This window comes from Microtus pennsylvanicus, chromosome 11, assembly GCF_037038515.1.
Source record: "Microtus pennsylvanicus isolate mMicPen1 chromosome 11, mMicPen1.hap1, whole genome shotgun sequence".
In the NCBI taxonomy this organism is placed as follows: domain Eukaryota; kingdom Metazoa; phylum Chordata; class Mammalia; order Rodentia; family Cricetidae; genus Microtus; species Microtus pennsylvanicus.
This window is the reverse complement of record NC_134589.1, coordinates 22,964,801-22,977,531: the sequence shown is the minus strand read 5'-3', so window position 1 is coordinate 22,977,531 and position 12,731 is coordinate 22,964,801. Positions and strand designations below refer to the sequence as shown.

At 44.8% G+C, this 12,731-nt stretch overlaps 1 protein-coding gene across 1 annotated transcript; it reads right to left on the bottom strand.

Moving 5' to 3' along the window:
- Nucleotides 1-933: 933 nt before the first annotated feature.
- Krt25 (keratin 25) lies at nt 934-7,491 on the bottom strand. The gene is made up of 8 exons (XM_075990783.1): nt 7,075-7,491; nt 6,502-6,584; nt 5,747-5,903; nt 3,035-3,196; nt 2,815-2,940; nt 2,250-2,467; nt 1,641-1,708; nt 934-1,134 (listed from the first exon to the last, which is right to left on the bottom strand). The coding sequence occupies exons 1-8, from the start codon at nt 7,489-7,491 to the stop codon at nt 1,025-1,027; spliced, it is 1,341 nt and encodes a 446-aa protein (XP_075846898.1). The 3' UTR covers nt 934-1,024.
- Nucleotides 7,492-12,731: the final 5,240 nt, after the last annotated feature.

Here is a 12,731-nt window from a genome sequence, read left to right as displayed (position 1 = left end):
GAATTTATTGGTAAGATACCGACTTGCCTGTAAGCAACCTTAATGATGAAACTCATTGGAACACACACACACACACACACACACACACACACACAAAACCACACACACACACACACACAGATATGCACTTCATGAAAATTAGAAGGAGGACTCATTGGGAGGAGGGAGAGGATTCGCAGGAGTGGAACAAGAGAGTGTGTATGGGGGGGTGAATATGATTAAAACACACCACACACAAGCATAAGAATGTCATCGCTCAGCACATTATTATGGAATGTCGACTTAGGCTAATAAAGAACAATGGCAAAGCCACAAATGGATGGTTCTATCAGTATAATTTGGGTTCTAAGCCAACTTTCTCTCTAATCTCTCTTATATTTGGAATATTGTTTTACTATATACTCACAAAGACAGTGATATTGAAATTGAACTAAATTACACTTCTTGAAAGCCTCTGTCACTTTAAAGTACACCTTATGATGATTTGTTTCATCTCTACAATAGTTTTAAACAAACGCTTTCTTTATTCCTAGCTATTGAATGAAGACTGCGTCATGCATACATTTTCCTGTTCTGACAGGAAGTAGGCTTCTCATGTCAAAGTGGAGCCGACATTTATTCTCTCTGACCTTGTCTAGAGAGCCTTGTGAAAACCTAGGGGGAAGGCCTCTTAATCAGCTTATAAACTTTGCATGTGAATCCAAAGCCTCATATTCTGTAGCCCGGCCAAGACCCTTTTAAAGACAAGACAACGCCAGCACTAGGGATTAGTTGCTCAAGGGAGGTTTATTGACAGTAAAGAGCTGCTAACAGACAGCGGTGGGGCACTCGGGTGAGCCCTCACTTTTGCACACGACCTCTCTCCAGATGGATGGGGAGTTCGGCTGCCGGTGGCTCAGAAAGAGAAAGGGACAGAAGGCAGTAGGACAGGCATTCTTCATAGGCTTGCTCACTTCCCAGACGGAGTTCACACCTCATCTTCTCCGAGGTTTTCTTTTTTTTTCTCCTTTGCTTATGTTCTTTGTTAATTGCTTTGAGATTTCTCTTCCAGGGAGTGGAGCCTGGTGGTAAGGATTTTGCTGCGCTGGTCCACCTCCTCTAGAACTTTCTTAACCACAATGGCTTTGGCTGAATCTGAAAATGCCAAGTTAAAAGAGGACTTTAGACAGCCAGAAGGAAACGAATAAGAAGTTACATAAAGGAATATGATCCCCCCTCCCCCCGGCCCCCGGAATGTAGACCGGAGTAGGTAGAAAGCACAGGCACGACTCAGTTTTGGTGACTTTTGACCACTGGGTTAGGCCAAATCACGGTGACATTTGACTTTAAAATTAGCCGGGCGGTGGTGGCGCACGCCTTTAATCCCAGCACTCGGGAGGCAGAGGCAGGCGGATCTCTGTGAGTTCGAGACCAGCCTGGTCTACAAGAGCTAGTTCCAGGACAGGCTCCAAAACCACAGAGAAACCCTGTCTCGAAAAAACCAAAAAAAAAAAAAAAAAAAAAAAAAAGCACCCGGGTCTAAAGTGAGACACCTAGCATGCAATGATATCAGCTCTAAGTCCTACGGCAGCCCCAAAGCAATGATCTGGGCACTGGACATAAGGTAGGCTGACATAACAAAGGCATTTTAGCTTCGTTACCTTTGATTTGATTGCCGGCATTTCCAGATCCATAATCTTTAGACTTGTAACTGGCAGACTTACAAGCCCTGTGAAAACATCACAAGAGAGGGACATGGAGAGATCCCTTCTGTTTTAGGCCCGGTATGAGAACTTCTTTTGCTCTTTGGAGAACGCATTCGGTGAGTGACAGCGGAAACCACTGTCCTTTGACATTACCCATGGTAACAGAGACAGTCGCGTTTGTTCATGGCACAGTTTCAGCTCCGATCTAATTAAGTGCCTTTCGGGATGGCCACCCCCAGCATCAGGGGAGCTAGGCTCTATGACTGCAGGGGACTCAGTGTCAAAGGATGGAATTGTATTTACAGAGAACCTACACACGGTCTCCACTGTCTTGGATCTCAGGGTCATTTACCATACTGACTCTAGTGTAAATGGTGTTACAGGTAACGGTTGTTCTTTAAGGTTCAGGGCACAGGCAAGAGGGAGCCTGGGTGTGCCCAACACCAATGCAGTACTTTCTTTGTGCAGTTTTCCTGTGTGGATGTTGGAACCCACTGCCGTGGAAGAAGTGGACGTGGAGGGTGGGATGCGTATGGCTTTTCACACGTAAATACCTTCACCTACCCTTCATCTCCTCCTATGAGGAGGCAGTAGGTCTCGATCTCCTTCTCCAGGTGGGCCTTGACGTTCAGCAGCTGCTCGTATTCCAGCTTCTGGCCCTCGGTCTCCGTCCTGACCTGGTGCAGCTGCTCCTCCAGGGCACTGATCTGAGCCTGGATCTGAGCCAGTTGTGTGCAGTAGTTGCCCTCGGTCTCGGTGAGGGAGCACTCCAGCGAGTGTTTCTATCGGGAAGAATACAGAGTCATTGAAAAGGATGTACAAGACGAGCTCCTCAGCCAAGTGTGGGGGCGCACGCCTTTAATGCCAGCAGTCGGGAGGCAGAGGCAGTTAGTAGATCCCCCGGAGTTCCAGGCTAACCTAGCCTACAAAGTGAGTCCCAGGACAGGCAGAGCCACACATGAAATCCTATCTCAAAAAAACAAAACCAATCAAAACAAAACAAAAAAAATCAAAAAACAAAACGAAAGCCTATGTGAACATCTTTTCTGCAGCAAATGGGGTTTTTAAGCCAGTGGGTGGAAATTTAAAACAAACTTAGGGAGTAATAACACACTCCTTCCATATATACCGTGGCTAGGAGAGACTGAAGTTCAATTTCCAGGGTTTGGAGCGTGCGCTTCATTTCAGTCAGCTCGTTCCTGGCTGAGGTGGTGGCGCCCACATCCTCGGTGATCTGCTGCTGCAGCGAAGCGCTCTGAAACGGCAACCAAGAGGGACAGACAGATCTTAGCTTGGCAACAGCACTGAAACGCATAGGGACTATAGGGACGGGGTCAGGCGAGAGTTACCTTTTCCTGGAACCAGGCCTCGGCGTCCCTGCGGTTCTGCTCAGCCAGGGCCTCGTACTCGGCTCTCATGTTGTTCAGCAGGATGGTGAGATCCACACCCGGGGCCGCGTTCATCTCCACGTTCACGTTGCCTCCCGCTGCGCACTGCAGAGCCTGCATTTCCTGGAGGCAGAGAGGTGTTGAGCTGAAGTACAGTGGAACTTTCAGGGAGTCTAGAAGCTTACTTAGCTTGGGAGAGTTCTCATCCGGGTGTCCACCCTTGCCTCTGCAGTGACCACCCTTCCACATTGTATAGCTCCCATCCACTTGGCTTACCTCTCAAGGCTGGTGAAGATAACCATCACCGAGTAGCCTGCTTCATTCGGGAAGAAATCTTAAAGGCTCCAGAGCCCTTTATTGTTGTGAGTCTAACCCTGCCCCCGGGGCTTCAGGGCTTCAGTTTAGCTCTGGTACCCAGAATAAGTCTTGGTTCCTTCACAAATCCAAGTCCTTAAACCCCTTAAACGAACTGTCCTCTGGTTCTTATTTGGATTGTTTAAATATGCACCCTTTTGTCTGTCTTCTTCAAGCGGTAAGAGATCACCTTGAATGCTTTCTCAACTCAACTACTCCCTGAACACAGCCTGAGCAGAGTCAAATGGTTTAGTTTAGATAATTAATGATATAAACAGATAAATAAATGTGTACACTCACGCATGTGTGTGTGTGTGCAGGCAAGGAAGGATCCAGCTGTTAAGTTTACACAATGGTTACATGCTCTTTTGGATGTTGGAGTCACACATATCCCTGTGTGATTTCTGGTTCTGGCAAGTTGTAGCTATGTTAATTTGGGGAAATTGTGATTAATCTGAAAACTGAAAGTAATTAAAAAAAATCCTTCTCTGGGTGGTGTTGAGACCAGAGGAAGGATTGATAATAACACTGTGGCTTTGCAATATTGTTTGACATGTGAGTGCTGGTTCTCATGATTCCTGTCATCGTGACAGCAGGAATCTGGGCTGCTGTCAAAGACGACACAGTCTTCTGTCTGAACGGGGTGCTATTGGCTAAATCCATTCTAAGTACATGGACAGCAGGTGTCTCTGCCAAGCCCATACAAACTAAAACAGCACAGGCCCGCTGTCTGCTGCCAAGACCTTCCTCCTCTCTCCTGGGTCAGGGCAGCTTTCTTTCCTCCAGAAAGCCAATCCCCGGTTGGTCCTTAGACCAGCTCCTTCCTGCTGTGAATTCACTGGTACCATCTCTGTCTCTGCAGGTGACTTTAAAGACTGCAGAGCTGAGTGAAAACTCCCCCAGCTTTAAAAAAAAAAAGATTAAAAACAAAGGAAAAACTTGTGGATCTGTGGGCCCACCCTTAAGCAGAGTATTTTTAAAACGCCAATTGCTCCTGACTTATGAACAGTTTTTTGAGTAACTGCCGTGGATTATAACCACACGTGAACTCACTGTGCCAAACAAATGCTGTAATGCCAGCAGTTTGGTTTACAAGCTAGCCTTGCGACTAACCAAGTAGCATGCTAGCTCCCGATTTAAGCATTTGTCTTAACTGTGGATATCTTCTACCATTTAAAAAAATACCAAAATAATTTAAAGGCACCCCACCGCCTTTTATTAGAACAGAAAATATGGAATGTAAAAACAGTGGCTTCGTGATCAAGTGAGCACTTCAGGAAACTACGCGCTGGTTCATGTCTATCATGGTGTCTAGTAAGAATATATTTGAAGTGTTAAATGGGAGCTGTATACCACACACCTCCCCTCAATGCTTAGGGATCATTGCGGAAGAGGGGGTGGAAAGATCGGAAGACTCGGAGGTGGCGCACAGTGCCAAGGAAACCGTGATTTCTGGACATAATAGCGCAGCTGCATGTACAAATTCATGGCGGTTGTGCCAGCATCCCCCGGACTCGCACAGGCTCAAGCCAGACAAAATCCAAGGCAGGAATGGGGGAGTTGGGCACAAAATCCTCCATCTAGCAGAGCCACAATTGGCATTTGATAGCTGCTGGGAGTGGAGGAGTCAGTTTTGTCTAACTGTGACCCCTGGGAATGACCTCACTCCAGGGCAGGCCCCATTTCCAAGAGTAGTTAAGCCATGCAAACTAAACTCCATGTGGATAGGGGCGAAGAAAGTTCAAAGTTGGGTGGGTAGGGAGGTGAGGGGTGGAGAGGATGACTATGGGAGGGGTTGGGAGAGGAAGGGTGATCATGATCAATATCTATTGCTTGAAAGTCTCAAAGAAAGAACTTCGCAAATATTATTAAAAAGCCTCTTAATATTAAGACCATATTCCGTCTGTCAGAAGTTGATGTGCGCTACTGTTACACAGAAATTAAGATCCAGTTTTCTTAGAATAGCTTTCAAAGCACATTCATTTCGTCTAATTAGATATAATTGCCTAAGTAGACCACTTAACAGCTATAATGACAGTCAGCCACTGATCTTAGAAGCGGTCTGGAAAGCAGGGTTCTTCCGCCCAGCCATGGGAAAGTGGGCATAAGAATAAGAATGACTACATACAGGCCACTCAACACCTGGGAAGAAAAGCCGGCTTCCTGTGGGTTTGACAAAGAGCCTTCGGACCAATTGCCTGCCTGTGAGGGCCAGTGGGGGCGTTATCTGCTGCGGGCCGTGTGGAGAAGCAGAGCAGAGCCCGCCCGCCCACGCGCCCGCGCGCACTCACGCACGCACGCACGCACGCACGCCCTTACCTCTTTGTGGTTCTTCTTGAGGTAAGTGAGCTCCTCACTCAGGGTTTCGTACTGAATCTCCAGGTCGGTTCTGCACAGCGTTATTTCATCCAGAACTCTGCGCAGCCCGTTGACATCAGCCTCCACGCTCTGGTGGAGAGCCAGCTCATTTTCGTACCTTCAAAAGTGGCAGTGATGTTTTCCAGTTTGTCACCCGGTTGGGGACGGTCACCAATCATGGGCATACTCCAAACTCGGGACCTCTGAAGTGGCAAATTTGGCCACTATTGCGACATTTTTGAAGTTTATTGTACACATGCCTTTTTTTTTTTTCTTTTTAACGTGTGAGAGGTGTTTGACAAAAAAAGAAGTAGGTTATCGGGCACTAGTTTTATAAACAATCACTAAAACTAGCCAAGGTATAGAAAAGCGATAGCATTCACTTTTTTCTTTTCTAAAAGAATTTAAGATGTGTCTTGGTCACACCCACCCTGCCCTGAACTCCCTACGCACACTCCCCTTGGGTAACCCCCAGCATGGCCCCTTCCATTTCCAGGTTCTTTTTTTTTTTTTTGTACCCTAGCGTCCAATCAGCGCTGCCTGCTGGGATGCTGACTGATCTTATTGGCTTGGCTTTGTTCAGGTAACCATAGCTTCACTGAGGACAGGAATAAGTGTTTTAATGTCGGAATGAGAGTGGCTAGTCTTTGATGGCGTGATTAAAAAGAAGTTTGAATTAAGGCTGCACGAATTCCCTTCACTCTGGGACAACTTACTTGAGTCTGAAGTCATCAGCTGTCAGCCGGGCATTGTCAATCTGCAGAACAGCATTGGCGTTGCTGGTGGTCGAAGTGATGATCTGGAAACCAGGAGTGTGACGTTTTAAAAGGCCATTTATTGCAATAGTTAAAAAGGCAAAGGGTTATTATTATTATTATTATTATTATTATTATTATTATTATTGTGTTAGAAAATGCCAGTGATAAAAATTAAGTAGGTAGTGCACACCTCTAACCCCAGTACTGGGGAGGCAGAGGCAGGCGGAGCTCTGTAAGTTTAAGGCTAGCCTGGTCTACAGAGAGAATTCCAGAATAGCCAGGGCTACATAGAGAAACCTTGTCTTGAAAGACCAAAATAAAATAAACAAAAAAATATGAATCTATCATCAAAGGCATTTTAAACATGAGGTTAAACATTCGAATCTACTTCCTGACTATTTCCTGACTATTACTTGGTAAAGTAATATGTCACTAGAATAATCACAAGTAAAGATGTAACAGGTCTTTTTCAGTAAAGAGAAATTCAGATAGTAAACTACATAACGTGACTGCAAAAATATAATTTCTTACCTGGTTTTTAAGGTCATCAATGATCGGGAAGTATCTGCTATAGTCATGATCGAGACCCCGACAGGAGCCTGGTCCAAATTTTTCGTACCAGCTCTTGATCTTCTGCTCCAGGTCGGCGTTGGCCTCTTGCAGTGCTTGTACATTCTCCAGGTAGGAGGCCAGGCGGTCGTTGAGGTTCTGCATGGTCACCTTCTCATTGCCAGAGAGAAGGCCCCCCTCATTCACGGTGAAGCCAGCACAGGAGTTGGCCACCCCTGTGTTTCCTCCTGTAGAACTGCTCCCAAAGGCGCAGGAGAAGCCACTTCCAATGCCTCCTATGCCACAAGCGTTCCCAGCCCCAAAGCTGGTTCCCCTGAGTGATCCTGCGCTGGGACGGGCATAGGACCTCCTGGATCCACTGGAGAGACGAAGAGACATGATCCTCAGGCAAGTGGGTCACAGAGCTGTGTTCTTCAAAGTCAGAATGGAGTGCCTTCTGACCCTGATGGCTTGGTTTGCCTTTTTATAGACAATTTCTCAAGGGTGTTCTACGAAATTCTGCCTACATAGAGTAAAGCTTGGCTTGCCACCCTCAGCAAGTTAGCATAATTGGGTGATTTTTTCTAATTAGTAACTAACTTTGCCGGACTCGTCTCTGTAGAAGGACAGTTGCCCCTAGGTTGGTGCTTATCTGAGGAATGGATCCGGGTGGAGTAATGTCAGACTCATTATTACAATTTAAAATTACCAGTGAGTCATATAGTTCTCTTCTAGCCTGAGTAGATAACGCTTGGGGCTCCATCACAGAACAGGAATCTGGCATCTGGGGTTCTGGGTTATCTCACCAAGGCAGCTTTTGATGTGTCTGAGACTCCACTTCGTCGTTCCAATCCTTCCTACATTGCTTGAGCAGTGGCCACGATTCCTCTCCTTGCCCCTTCAACCATGAAGCAGTGGTTCGTTCATTTGTTCCAAAAGTCCTCTTGTCACGATGTCTGATGGGAAATTAGCAGCCATTCTGCTGACACGTGCAACATGCTTTGTTGACTCTTCTGAGTGAGCACGGTTGTCTCCTCCGCTCATCCACTTTGGTAATTAGGGACACACCTCTAATTGCTGTTATGTTTTGTGGGAGCTTGGAAGGACATCAGTTAATTTCCTGACCCCAGAAAATTTGAATCCAACTTAGAAGGAACAGTTTCATCTTTACGTGATTTATTTAGCTCAGGTAAAAGCCATGGGATGGTAACTATTCATTGGGTGTGGGTTTATATATATCAGTTGAAAACCCCAAATATGAAAAGCCCACATGTAAATGAAATTTGAAGGACATATACCTATGTGCATGTATAGGATACGATGTTTCGTTACGCGCACGCGGTGGAATGACTGAGTCTAGCTAATTAACATATCCCTCCTCTCACATATTTTGGTAGTGAGACACTTAGAATACACTCAGCAATTTTCAAGCAAAGCATGCGCTGGTATTAACGTCGTCACCTAATTGTGTAATGTCTCTCCTGAACTTATGTCTCCCAACTGGAATTTTATGCCCCTGACTAACATTTCCCCCCTGTCCTTCCATGCGATTATTGAGGCTGAATATCTCTTCAAAGACCCACTGACAGTTTCTTTAAAGGAATGTCTTTTAAATCAGGCTGTTTTCTTGTATTTAGTCCAGTTCTTTATATACTTCGAATACTAACAATCTTATTAGAGACTGGGTTCGCAACGTCTCCTCACAGTGTGCTGGTCAGTTCTTTACTCTGATTTATTAATTTATTTATTTTGTTCTGAGGAAGCTTTTTAGGATTTTATAGTTCCATGTTTCTAATGTTTCATTTGATGACTGTATTTAGGTTTTATTTTCTTTTCTTCCTCCCATTTCTCCCCACCCTCTTGTTTAGTATTTGCCATATTTCCAGAGGACTTAAATTTTGTTTCCAGTACCCACATCAGGCAACTCACAACCACCTACAACTCCAGCTTCAGGGGATCTGATGCCCTCTTTTGGCCTCCATGGGAATTCACACACACATATGTGGAACACACAATACAGATACACACACACACACACGTATATACATACACACACATACACGCACACACATATAATTAAAAATGAAATATATCTTTAAAAGTTTATCCAGACATGTTAGGAAGTTTTTCCTTATGTTTTTCTCTAGTAACCCTAATTTTCAGGCCATATTTTTAGCAGTTAAATCCATTTCATGTTGGTTTTTGTATATAGGTAAGGTGAGGCCCCAAAGTCTTCATTTTCTCTCCAGTTCCCCCACATTATCAACTGAAGACACTGCCCAGTGTGTAGTTTGGGGATTTTAAAAGAATAAATTGATTGTAAATGTGTGGGTTTATTTCTGGTCTCTCTTCTTCCACCATGTTGTGGTGGTACATGATATTTTAAATTACTGACATTGGTATGAGTTTTGAGATCAAGTGGATTGATGCCTTCAATGTTGTTCTCTCTTCTAACCGTTCAAGACACTCTGTGGTTCCACATGAACTTTAAGACTGTTTTTTTCTAACTCTGTGAAAAGGTGTACTTAGTTTTAATAGAGGTTTTATTGACTTTGTATATAAACATTTTAATCATTTCAATTCTTATCCATGAACATGAGATACATTTACACTTAATGTTCTTTTTGATTTCTTCTGTAATGTTTAAAAATGCATTTATTTATTATTTTGGGAATTTTATATAATGTATTTTGATATTTAACCCCACAACCTCACGTCACACCCTACCTTTCCAATTTTGTATTCTCTTAAAAAAATAACCACTTGGCTACAATTTACGCTGCTCATATACTCCCAGGAGCATGTCTATGAAGAGATTGCCTATCGTTTAACCTACCAGGAACCACACCCTCAAAAGAAGATGAACTCTCTCTCCCTGGAAGCCGCCAAGGGTCTGCAGCCCCTCCGGACTCCCGCCTCCCCCTCCCCGAACTCCCGCCCTCCCCCCAAGCTGCCAAGGGTCTGTAATGATCCTTTACTTCCTGTACTACACTTTTCCCTTAGGTATTTTTGTTCTGTGGTAGATGGATTGCTTTGTTCTGTGATGCTTTGTGATTCCCGAGATAGAAATGCCGCTGATTCTCACTTGTGGATATTGTTTTCTATGACTTTACTGAATTCATGTATTAGTTCCCACAGGTTTTGATAAGGTATTATAGGACTGCATGTGTGTGTACATGCCAGAGGCCAGCTTCTTCTATTGTTCCTACCTGTATCTTTAAAAATTTTGTTATTGTGTATACATGTGCTTTTGATGTATTTATATGTGCATATTCCACAGGATGTGTATGGAGTCAGGGGCAACTTTGGAGCGTTGCTTCTCTCCTCCTACCTTTATTTGGATTCTAAGGATTGAGCTCGGGTCCTCAGTCTGGCGTGGCAAGTGCTTTAACCACTGAGCTGTCTTGCCACCCACCTCTAATTTAGTTTTTGAGATAGGATCACTCACTGAACCTGGAGTTCCCCATTTTATCTAGACTGACTGTTCATCAGGTCCTTAGGATTCTCCCGTCTCTCTACCCCAGCCCTGGGATGGCAGACTAGTTGCCAAGTCTTCCTTGTACCTGGGAGCTGGGAGTCTAAACTTTGGTCCTCATGTTTGCACAGCAAGCAATTCACCCCCAGAGCCATCCCTAACCCTATGGAGGATTTAAAAGAGAATAGCAGTAATGGGCGTATGTAAGGGCTTAGTGATTAAGAACATGTACTTCTCAATTACCACATTCACAATGAGTGTTTCACAGGGTTCACAGCTAAGTAAGATGACTGATTATCATCGTTGCTATTATTGTTATTATTTATTATTATTATTTTGTCCCAGAAGCCTGCATAACATTTCCCAGTGCTGAGAGCTAGTCAGGAGGGAGGACACATTCTGAGCAATCATTACTGTGACTACTCCATACATAGAGCCAATGTGTGTGTTGTCTTTAGCCATAGGTCTGTTAGGAAAAATTTTAAGACAAGCCACACAAAAGAACTCCAATCACAGCAGATTAAACCATGTTAAATGCCCGTGTTTAATAGATGGCACACTCCTGGGTGGCCGGGAGGGCATGGCGAGGGAAAGATAGAGGGAGCACACACTCAAACCCAAAACCATGTATTTCTCATATACACATGGGTGTGGAGCCACCCACTGGAGAATGATCTACCTAATAGGGGTCACATCCCCCAAAGAAAACTGACTCTCCTACTCCTTCCTGGAAGCCATCAACTGTCAGTAGCGCCTCAGCTAGGGGTGGGGCTTATGAGTCCCTTACTGTTTTATTTGTGTTTGTTGATTGGCCCGATGTTGTGTTCATCTTGTGTGGGCAACCACAGCGGCCAAGAGCTCATGAGTGCTGTGACCCCATCATGTCCACAAGACGTGGTTTCAATCTGGTCCTCCATGGCTTTGGCTCTTAGAGTCTTTTCCCCTTTTTGGAGATGTTTCCTGACCTTCGAGGGAGGGAGTGTGCTATAGATATTCCATTTATGACTGAGGACTGTGTGGCCCGAGCGTTTATTCTCTGCCCTTTGATGAGTTGTGGGTTTCTTTGCTAATGGTTGTCTACCGCACAGGGTCAGGCATGGTTTTGTACTCAGAGGATGCCAGTAAGATTTAGAAGCCCTGTCCTGCTTGAGTGGGGGCAGTTCTAGGCTTGCTTAGTTATCACCATGGGGTTGGGGGAAAAGATACACATATTACAAAGTGGAAAAAGAGCTAGCTAGGTTCACATTTGAGAACGTTCCTGGATCAGAAGAGTGAACAGACCCTAATGATGAAAGGATGGATTAACTTCTGCACCCCTAGAAGGCCAAATAGGTCACTGCACAGTTAACTGGGATTTGGGATCCGAGGTTAGGGCTGATGTCCTTCCTGCTTTTGGCGTTTATTGAGGTAAATGTGACCATGAGGTGAAGGACAGCGTTTCCTTAGTTCACCCTTGGCCTAGTCGTGTGGGAAGCAGCGGTGGAAATTATAAAAAGGCAGATATATAAAAATAATTTGTTCCAGGAGGTGGTGGTGCATGCCTTTTATTCCAGCATTCAGGGAGGCAGAAGCAGGCGGATCTCTGTGAGTTCAAGGCCAGCCTTATCTACAGAGTGAGTTCCAGGACAGAGCTACACAGGGAAACCTTGTCTCTGTGAAAAACAAACAAATAACCAACAACAGACAAACCAACAAACAAAATTTGCAATAGAACTCTTCATGAGATGGCTAAAGATTCACAGAATAAAAACAAAAACTACCAAGATTGTCTCATTTCCTGGAAAGGCTTACAACAGTATTGGGGCAGGTTTGACAGATAGGAACATTATGGTGACATGGAAGGAAAGGCTTAGAGTATGACCTGCCTTTTCTCCTGAGAAAGGTCAGAAACTTCAGAAATCCCCGTTGAAGCCCAAATGGCCCGAGAGACAGCATGACTTTCCCCAAAGACACCTTGTCTAGCTGAACTGTACGTACTTAGAACCTCCAACCCCTTCTCACACCTCAATCTAAACAACAGCCCCATCGATCCATCTTCTACCCTTCCTTACAGAAGGAAATTCTTCTAACTTTTAACCGTGTTAGCTGTGCCCTTCGAGCAATGTTAAAGAAACAAGAGGGGCGTTTCTTGTTACCTGTGGAGAGATAACTTGAGAAGCAGCAA

Excerpts from the sequence above, each read along its gene's own strand:
- Krt25 (XM_075990783.1), bottom strand. The coding sequence starts at position 7,491 with ATGTCTCTTCGTCTCTCCAGTGGATCCAGGAGGTCCTATGCCCGTCCC. Across the intron at positions 5,904-6,501 it reads GCTGATGACTTCAGACTCAA|GTACGAAAATGAGCTGGCTC; the intron begins GTAAGTTGTCCC and ends CCACTTTTGAAG. Across the intron at positions 2,468-2,814 it reads TTCAGTCTCTCCTAGCCACG|AAACACTCGCTGGAGTGCTC; the intron begins GTATATATGGAA and ends TCTTCCCGATAG.